The sequence below is a fragment of the Chiloscyllium plagiosum genome, chromosome 33 (assembly GCF_004010195.1).
Source record: "Chiloscyllium plagiosum isolate BGI_BamShark_2017 chromosome 33, ASM401019v2, whole genome shotgun sequence".
In the NCBI taxonomy this organism is placed as follows: domain Eukaryota; kingdom Metazoa; phylum Chordata; class Chondrichthyes; order Orectolobiformes; family Hemiscylliidae; genus Chiloscyllium; species Chiloscyllium plagiosum.
In genome coordinates this window covers 43,125,398-43,135,843 of record NC_057742.1, presented here as the reverse complement: position 1 = coordinate 43,135,843, position 10,446 = coordinate 43,125,398, and the positions used below count along the sequence as shown (strand labels likewise).

The 10,446-nt window shown below is 43.9% G+C and overlaps 1 protein-coding gene across 6 annotated transcripts in view; it reads right to left on the bottom strand.

Annotated features, from left to right (window-relative positions):
- Window positions 1-4,505: 4,505 nt before the first annotated feature.
- The window catches only part of LOC122540048 (zinc finger protein 239-like), a 20,159-nt gene continuing 14,218 nt past the window's right edge, over window positions 4,506-10,446 (bottom strand). For 4 of the 6 annotated variants that reach the window (XM_043675381.1, XM_043675379.1, XM_043675376.1 and 1 more), the window contains exon 3: window positions 4,506-6,640. In XM_043675381.1, coding sequence (XP_043531316.1) covers window positions 5,306-6,154 — 849 coding nt within the window. In that variant the 5' untranslated portion in view covers window positions 6,155-6,640 and the 3' untranslated portion in view covers window positions 4,506-5,305. The remainder of the gene's footprint in view (window positions 6,641-10,446) is intronic. The other 2 variants (XM_043675378.1, XM_043675377.1) reach the window with 2 other exon arrangements.

Sequence of the window (10,446 nt, the reverse complement as noted above, 5' to 3'; positions counted from 1 at the left end):
GCGAAATGACGGAGGATGATACGATGTATTTGGAGGTTGGTGGGGTGGAAGGTGAGGACCAGTGGGGTTCTGTCCTGGTGGCGATTGGAGGGGCGGGGTTCAAGGGCGGAGGTGCGGGAAGTGGAGGAGATGCGATGGAGAGTGTCGTCGACCACGTCGGAGGGGAAATTGTGGTCTTTGAAGAAGGAGGCCATCTGAGTTGTTCGGTAGTGGAATTGGTACTCCTGGAAGCAGATGTGGCGGAGGCGGAGGAATTGGGAATATGGGATGGCGTTTTTACAGGGGTCAGGGTGGGAGGAGGTGTAATCTAGGTAGCTGTTTGTAGTCCCTAACAGGGAAGGCAAATGAACTCACGGCATGGTTAGGAACATGAGACTGGGATATCATAGCAATTACAGAAACATGGCTCAGGGATGGGCAGGACTGGCTGCTTAATGTTCCAGGACAGAAATGTTACAGGAAGGATAGAAAGGGAGGGAGTGGCATTTTTGATGAGGGATAGCATTACAGCTGTACTGAGGGAGAATATTCCCGGAAATTGGGTGGAACTGAGAAATAACAAAGGGACAATCACATTATTGGTGAGAAACAAATTTGTACGGGGATCTCATCTATCTGTAAGAATAATAGGATGGTTACGGTAAGGGATTTTACTTAGCGTGCATAGACTGGGACTACCATAGTGTTAAGGGTTTAGATGGAGAGGAATTTAAGTATACACAAGAAACTTTTCTGATTCAATATGTGGATGTACCTACTAGAGTACCTACTCTTGGGAAATAAGGGAGGGCAGGTGACCTTGGTGGAGCACTTTGGGGCCAGCGACCATAGATTAGATTACTTACAGTGTGGAAACAGGCCCTTCGGCCCAACAAGTCCACACCGACCCACCAAAGCGCACTCACCCAGACCCATTCCCCTACATTTACCCCTACACCTAACACTATGGGCAATTTAGCATGGCCAATTCACCTATCCTGCACATTTTTGGACTGTGGGAGGAAACCCACGCAGACCCGGGGAGAATGTGCAAACTCCACACAGTCAGTCGCCTGAGGTGGGAATTGAACCCGGGCCTCTGGCGCTGTGAGGCAACAGTGTTAACCACTGTGCCACCCACAATTCTATTAGATTTGAAATAGTGATGAAAAAGGATAGACCAGATCTAAAAGTTGAAGTTCTAAATTGGAGCAAGGCCTATTTTGACAGTATTAGGCAAGAACTTTCAAAAACTGATTGGGAGCAGATCTTTGCAGGTAAAGGGACGGCTGGAAAATGGAAAGCCTTCAGAAATGAGATAACGAGAATCCAGAGAAAGTATATTCCTGTCAGGGTGAAAAGAAAGGCTGGTAGGTATAGGGAATGCTGGATGACTAAAGAAATTGAGGGTTTGGTTAAGAAAACGAAGGAAGCATATGTAAGGTATAGACAGAATAGATCGAGTGAATCCTTAGAAGAGTATAAAGGCAGTAAGAGTAGACTTAAGAGGGAAATCAGGAGGGCAAAAAGGGGACATGAGATAGCTTTGGCAAATAGAGTTAGCGAGAATCCAAAGGGTTTTTACAAATACATTAAGGACAAAAGGGTAACTAGGGAGAGAATAGGGCCCCTCAAAGATCAGCAAGCCGGCCTTAGTGTGGAGCCACAGGAGATGAGGCAGATACTAAGCAAGTATTTTGCATCGGTATTTACTGTGGAAAAAGACATGGAAGATATAGAATGTAAGGAAATAGATGGTGACATCTTTAAAAATGTCCATATTACAGAGGAAGTGCTGGATGTCTTGAAACGGTTAAAGGTGGATAAATCCCCAGCACCTGATCAGGTGTACCCTAGAACTCTGTGAAAAGCTAGAGAAGTGATTGCTGGGCCTCTTGCTGAGATATTTGTAACAGTGATTGTCACAGGTGAGGTGCTGGAAGACTGGAGGTTGGCAAACGTGGTGCCAACTGTTTAAGGTAGTAAGGACAAGCCAGGGAACTATAGACCAGTGAGCCTGATGTCAGTGGTGGGCAAGGGAGAGAATCTTGAAGGACAGGATGTACATGTATTTGGAAAGGCAAGGACTGATTTGGGATAGTCAACATGACTTTGTGCATGGGAAATCATGTCTCACAAACTTGATTGAGTTTTTTGAAGCAGTAACAAAGAGGATTGATGAGGGCATAGCAGTAGATGAGATCCGTATGGACTTCAGCAAGGCATTTGACAAGGTTCCCCAAGGGAGATTAGTTAGCAAGGTTAGATCTCATGGAATATAGAACTAGCCATTTGGATACAGAACTGGCTCAACAGAACCTGACAGAAGGTGGTGGTGGAGGGTTGTTTTTCAGACCGGAGGCCTGTGACCAGTGGAGTGCCACAAGGATCGGTGCTGGGTCCTCTACTTTTCATCATTTACATAAATGATTTGGATGTGAGCATAAGAGGTATAGTTAGTAAGTTTGCAGATAACACCATAATTGAAGGTGTAGTGGACAGTGAAGTAGGTTACCTCAGGTTACAACAGGATTTTGATCAGATGGGCCAATGGGCTGAGAAGTGGCAGATGGAGTTTAATTCAGATAAATTAGAGATGCTGCATTTTGGGAAAGCAAATCTTAGCAGGACTTATCCACTTAATGGTGAGATCCTAGAGAGTGTTGCTGAACAGAGACCTTGGAGTGCAGGTTTATCGCTCCTTGAAAGTGGAGTTGTAGGTAGATAGGATAGTGAAGGCAGTGTTTGGTATGCTTTCCTTTATTGGTCAGAGTATTGAGTACAGGAGTTGGGAAGTCATGTTGCGGCTTTAGAGGGCATTGGTTAGGCCACTGTTGGAACATTGCATGCAGTTCTGATCTCCTTCCTATCGGAAAGATGTTGTGAAACTTGAAAGGGTTCACAAAAGATTTAGAAGGATGCTGCCACGGTTGGAGGATTTGACTTATAGGGAGAGGCTGAACAGGCTGGGGCTGTTTTCCCTGGACCATCGGAGGCTGAGGGGTGACCTCATAGAGGTTTACAAAATTATGAGGGGCATGGATAGAATGAACATTTGTTAGTTTAATTTTTGATATGAAGCTGCTCAATGGATAGTATTATACCTCCCACATGCTCTGACGGCAGTTGACATTGGCATGTGCAGAACAAAGTGAGTGAAACGACACACGCTGGAATCACATTATTGTGAACAGAAGTAAGCGTTCTCAAAAATACCATTCCCTAACTTTTCAGCCATGTTATAGCTAAATTGTGCTACCGGAACCCACTTTAAATGAGAACTACCCATACTGAGAAATTCATTGGTGGTTAACCAATCCTGATGAACCAGGAAATCCCTTTCCACTGAGCAGATGGACAGTCTTACTCAGTGTAAATACTTTGATGTACAGTGACACTGATGTACATGGATAGGATAAATAGACAAGTCTTTTCCTTGGGGTGGGGTAGTCCAGCATGAGAAGGCATAGGTTTAGGGTGAGAGGCGAAAGATATAAAAGAGACCTAAGGGGCAACTTTTTCACACAGAGGGTGTTACGTGTATGGAATGATCTGCCAGAGGAAGTGGTGGAGGCTGGTACAACTGCAACATTTAAGAGGCATTTGGATGGGTATATGAATAGGAAGGGTTTGGAGGGATATGGGCCAGGTGCTGCCAGGTGGGATTAGATTGGGTTGGAATATCTGGTCAGCATGGAAGGGTTGGACCGAAGGGTCTGTTTCTGTGTTGTACATCTTTATGACTCTATAACTGCTCACGTGAAGCATGCAGATTGTCTATCTCATTTTGAGTGACAAATAAACTTCACAGATGCCTTGCACTTCTTGGAAATAAAGACTGAGGAGATATGAAGATGGCGAGCTCATCAAAATAAATGAGTCTACTTTAGATAAAGACTTAATGCACAATAGTTTTAACAAAAACTATTTCCATCATTTTTCTCCCAAATAGGTAACCAGACATGTGGTGTGTATAAACATCATGGTTGCATAGTGGTTAATATTACTGCCACAGTGCCAGAGACCTGGGTTCAATTCTAGCCTTGGGTGACTGCGTGAAGATTGCACATTCTCCCAATGTCTGTGTGGGTTTCCTCCCACAGTCTGAAGACATGTAGGCTAGGTGGATTGATCATCCTAAATTGCCCACAGTGTCCAGGGATGTGCAGGGTTACAGGGATACAGTAGGGGCATGGGTCTAGGGGGGGGAATGCTCTGCAAATGGTCGGTGTGGCCTTGAGAGTCCAAATGGCCTGTTTCCAAACTATAGGTATTTTATGATGATCTATGATCACTATAAACAAGCTCAATAAACATGGTTTGGATATAGGTAACAGTAGTTTCAAAAACCAATCCCTATAGTTACAGGTAGTTCTCCTACAACGCGGTGGTTGCATTCTAGTGAAACCTCACTTAATAGGAATAATGGGGCCAATGGGAAAAGTGGGGTTAGGGGGCAGACCAACAAAGAAAAATCACTCCTGATCACTGGAAAAATCACACAAAAGCCAAAATATAGCACAACCTGAGTGAAAGTTTGATTCATATTTATTGACAAAAGTAAATTTAACACATTACATTGAAACAATATTGTTAATGCAGGGACAGAGAGTTATCATCATCACGTTCAGGTAACGTTGTGGTTGCAGATGTGGACGGCTGTGGTTAATTATCTTCTGACTGTTTCTCGGGGTGGTATGTACAAGAGTAATGCAGTCCTGCAGGAATTGTACAGGGCTTATACAGGAATTATACAAGAATGAATATTTTTGTCTCAGAGGTACAACAATGAACATTTGTTAGTTTAATTTTTGATACGTAGCTGCTCAATGGATAGTATTATACCTCCCACACGCTCTAACGGCAGCTGACATCGGCACATGCAGAACGAAGTGAGTGAAATGACACACGCTGGAATCACGTTATTGTGAACAGAGGTAAGCGTTCTCAAAAATATCATTCCCTAACTCTTCAGCCATGTTATAGCCAAATTGTGCTACCGGAACCCACTTTAAATGAGAACTACCCATACTGAGAAATTCATTGGTGGTTACCCAATCCTGATGAACCAGGAAATTCCTTTCCACTGAGCAGATGGACAGTCTTACTCAGTGTAAATACTTTGATGCACAGTGACACTGATGTACAGTGATCATTTCCAAAATCTCCCTTACAACTGTACACAACTGTTATGTACATTTTATCTACAATACCAGGACCTTTAATTAATAACATTAGCACAAACAGCCCTAAACCATGGATCATTCATTAGTGTGAGTGAAAGCAAAATGCTTCAACTGTGATTCTTTGGGAACTTGCTGGTGTGTTAACAGTTTGGATGACTGAGTGAATCCTTTCCCACACTCCGAGCAAGTGAATGGTCCATATCTCTAGTGTGAACTCGCTGGTGCTCCAGCAGGTAGGATGACCGATTGAAACCCTTCCCACACTTGGAACAGGTGAATGGTCTCTCTCCAGTGTGAACTCGTTGGTGCTCCAGCAGGTAGGATGACCGATTGAAACCCTTCCCACACTCTGAACAAGTGAATGGTCTCTCCCCATTGTGAACACTCTGGTGTCTCAATAAGTTAGATGAGCAAGTGAATCCCTTCCCACACTCGGAGCAGGTAAATGGTTTCTCCCCAGTGTGAACTCTCTGGTGTATCAGCAAGGAATTTGAGTCAGCAAAACCCTTCCCACACACGGAACAGGTCAATGGTCTCTCTCCAGTGTGAATTCGCTGGTGTATCAGCAGGTGAGTTGTCTGAGTGAATGCCTTCCCACATTCAGAACAAGTGAATGGTTTCTCTCCAGTGTGAACGCGCCGGTGTTTAAGTAAATTGGATGACTGAGTGAATCCCATTCCACAATCAGAGCAGATGAATGGTCGCTCTCTAGTGTGCACTCGCTGATGTGTTCGTAGATTTGTTGACTGAGTGAATGCTTTCCCACAATCGGAGCAGGTGAATGGTTTCTCTCCAGTGTGAACTCGCTGGTGTATCAGTAGCCTGGATGGTGAAGTGAATCCCTTCCCACAATCAGAGCAGATGAATGGTTTCTCTCCAGTGTGACTCCGTTGATGAGTTTCCAGCTGGGATGGGTAAAGGAAGCCCTTCCCGCAATCTGCACATTTCCATAGTCTCTCCCCAGTGTGACTGTGCTGGTGTTTAGACATTTCAGATGAATCTTCACAAACTCTTGCACCAACAGAGAATATGTGTTTCTACCCAGTATGAACCGTGCTCTTTCCTTCAATGTTTCAAAGTCCTGAGATAATTAGGTTGTGATAAACAGAATGACTGTCAGATTTGTATGCAAAATGGTTCAAATTCTCTAACTGCAAACATAAAACAAAAGCAGTGAGTGAGAAAGCAGAAGAACACACTCAGGTTGTGAAACTGAGAGAAATTCTTTGGTCATTTGTGGAGCTGGCACTTGCAGAAACTGCTGTATTATCATTAAAACCAAACTCCTTTCTAAATATCCTTTGGAGAGGGAACCTGTCACTGTTTGCAAAAAACTACAGAGAGAGGGAATGATGGGAGAGCTGGGGAGGGGACCATTTTATAGATCTACACCTCAACCCTGTTCCTGTTTTCTCCCAATGCCTTTCGATCCCTTTGAAGGGCTAAGAATGGTATAGAAGTAAAACTGTGGAATTCTGAAATGAAAACAAAATGTTCAGAGTAAGAGTTGTACAGCATGAAATACACCCTTTCATCTAACTCATCCAAGCCTAAATTAAACTGAATTAATCTAATCCTATTTACCAGCATTTGGCCCTTACTCCTCTAAACCCTACTTGATCATGTACCTATCAAGATGCCTGTTAAATATACCAGCCTCCACCATTCCCTCTGGCAGCTTAATGTACATACACACCAGCGCCTACTCCTTAAGTCCTTTTAAATCTTTCCCCCTCTCACTGAAACCTATGCCCTCTAGATCTGGACTCTCCTATCCTCGGAAAAAGACCATGGCTATTCACTCTATCCATGCCCGTCACGATTTTATAAATTTCTATAAGGTCAACCCTTAAATCTGATGCTCCAAGGTTAATACCCCCAGTCTACTCAGCCTCTTCCTATAGCTCAAACCCTCAAATTCTTGCAACATCCTTGTAAACCTTTTCTGAACCCTGTCAGATTTAACAGCATCTTTCCAACAGCAGGGAGGCCAGAACTGAACACAGTACTCCAAAAGTGGCATAATCAATGTCCTATTCAGCCATAACACGACATACCAACTCCTGTACTCAATGCACTAACCAATAAAGGCAAGCATACCAAACATCATCTTCACTACCTTGTTTACCTGCGATCCACCTTCAAGAAACAGTGCATCTGCACCCCAAAGACCTTACTTCAAGTGTCTCGGTCTGGCCTGATTTGTATTACCAAAATGCAACACCTCACATTTTTCTAAATTAAACTCCAACTGCCACTCCTCCGCCCATCGGCCCATCAGATCAAGGTCCCATTGTACTCTGGCAGAACCTTCTTCACCGTCCACTACACCTCCAATTTGACGTCACCTACAAATGTACTAACCATTCCTCACATATTCACTCCAAATCATTAATATAAATAACAAAAAGCAGTGGATGCAGCACTAATCGAAGTGGCACACTGCTATTCACAGGCCTCCAGTCTGGAACAAAATACCCTCCACCATGATCCTGTTTCCTACCTTCAAGCCAATTTTGTATCCAAATAGCTAGCCTGCTCACCAGCCTACTATATTGAACCTCAATGAATGCCTTGCAGGGGTCCATATAGACATGTCCACCGCTCTGCCTTCATCAACCTTCTTTGTCACTTAGAGTCATAGAGATGTACAGCATGGAAACAGACCCTTCGGTCCAACCCGTCCATGCCGACCAGATATCCCAATCCAATCTAGTCCCACCTGCCAGCACACGGCCCATATCCCTCCAAACCCTTCCTATTTGTATACCCAGCCAAAGGCCTTATAAATGTTGCAATTGTGCTAGTCTCCACAACTTCCTCTGGCAGCTCATTCCATACACATACCACCCTCTGTGTGAAAAGGTTGCCCCTTAGGTCTCTTTTATATCTTTCGCCTCTCACCCTAAGCTATGCCCTCTAGTTCTGGACTCCCCGACCCCAGGGAAAAGCCTTTCTCTATTTATCTTATCCCTGCCCCTCATAATTTTGTAAACCTCGAAAAGGTCACCCCTCAACCTCCGACGCTCCAGAGAAAACAGTCCAAGTCTGTTCAACCTCTCCCTGTAGCTCAAATCCTCCAACCATGGCAACATCCTTGTAAATCTTTTCTGAACCCTTTCAAGTTTCACAACATCTTTCCGATAGGAAGAAGATCAGAACTGCACGCAATATTCCAACAGTGGCCTAACCAATGTCCTGTACGCCGCAACATGACCTCCCAACTCCTGTATTTAATTCTGATTAATAAAGGAAAGCATATCAAACGCCTTCTTAACTATCCTATCTACTTGAAATAACAATCGGTATTCGTATACAACCCAAACTGTAATATAACATCTCAAGACACTTCACTGGATTAGTTATAAAAAACAATATTTGACACTAAATTACATGAGACATGAGGGCAAATGAGCCACTGTTTAACTCCAGTTCATAAACCGCTCGAGTGAACTGTATTCACTTATTTAGTTTTCCCCACAGTGAGAATCAAAATGCACCGAGAACAATAATGTAGATTAATAGCTAAAATGCATCACAAATTCCAGAAGAACAATGTACAACTTCAATTTCAAATACAGTCAACCTTTTTAGGTAGACTAACTCAACAAGAAGATTTTAACCCAACTGCAAATCCTCTTGCAAGGATGCCTGCCTTGAAGAAGTTTTCCTCCTCCCTCTACAAAAATCTCAGGGAGTCCCTCTCCCACTGCAACTCCCAGGTCATTTCCTCTGCCCTGAAGTTCTTCAACCATGTCCTGAAACAAACTCGCTACCACAGCCACATTTGCTTCCACCGATCCACTCCACCCTCCTTCCTGACCTATCACCTTCATCCCCTCCCCCACTCACCTATGGCTCTTTGCCTGTATTCCTGAAGGGCTTTTGCCCGAAACGTCGATTTTACTGCTCCTCGGATGCTGCCTGAACTGCTGTGCTCTTCCAGCGCCACTAATCCAGGAAGAAGTTAACCCTGAACATCCATAGTTGACAATGTTACGAGATGCTTTATAATTAATATAATTTGAAATGACATTTTGAAGGGTTGCTGTGAAAATAATTTATTTAAAGTTTTGCAAGAATAATACACTTGAAGGCCTGGCATCTCTTTCGAATTTAAAAAATATTCTCAAAACTCAGTCTAATACCAGCAGCAGTATGCTAAGTCAATTCTAGAATTCTCATTTTTGTTATCAAATCACTTGACTTATGCCCTCCACAACCCTGTATTCTATACCAGCTCTATAATTCTGTAGAATCTCCGCACTCCTCCACTTCAAAAAAACTCAATTTAGTGAGATAGGATTTCCCACATACAAAGCCATCCTGACAACCCCTAATCAGACTGTGCTTTTTCAAATACTTGTAAATCCTGTCCCTCAGACTTCGCTCCCACAATTTACCCCACCACTGACATCAGGCTCACCAGTCTATAGTTCCCTCACTTTTCCTTACCACCTTGCTTAAATAATGGCACCACATTAGCCACCCAGTGGCAGTGACAATATAAACACCTCAACAAGGCTTCTAGCAGTTATTTTCCCATCTTCCCCTGGATTTCATGGATACACTTGATCAGGTGCTAGGAATATATCCATAGAACAGAGAGCAATACAGCACAGAACAGGCCCTTCGGCCCACGATGTTGTGCCGAACATTTGTCCTAGCTTAAGCACCCATCCATGTACCTATCCAATTAAAGGTCGCCAATGATTCTGACTCTACCACTCCCACAGGCAGTGCATTCCATGCCCCCACCACTCTCTGGGTAAAGAACCCACCCCTGACATCTCCCCTATACCTTTCACCCTTCACCTTAAATTTATGTCCCCTTGTAACACTCTAGAACATAGAACATATAGAACATAGAAGAATACAGCACAGAACAGGCCCTTCGGCCCACGATGTTGTGCCGAACTTCTAACCTAGATTAAGTACCCATCCATGTACCTATCCAAATGCCGCTTAAAGGTCACCAATGATTCCGACTCTACCACTCCCACGGGCAGCGCATTCCATGCCCCCACCACTCTCTGGGTAAAGAACCCACCCCTGACATCTCCCCTATACCTTCCACCCTTCACCTTAAATTTATGTCCCCTTGTAACACTCTGTTGTACCCGGGGAAAAAGTTTCTGACTGTCTACTCTATCTATTCCTCTGATCATCTTATAAACCTCTATCAAGTCACCCCTCATCCTACGCCGTTCCAACGAGAAAAGGCCGAGAACTCTCAACCTATCCTCGTACGACTTCCTCTCCATTCCAGGAAACATCCTGG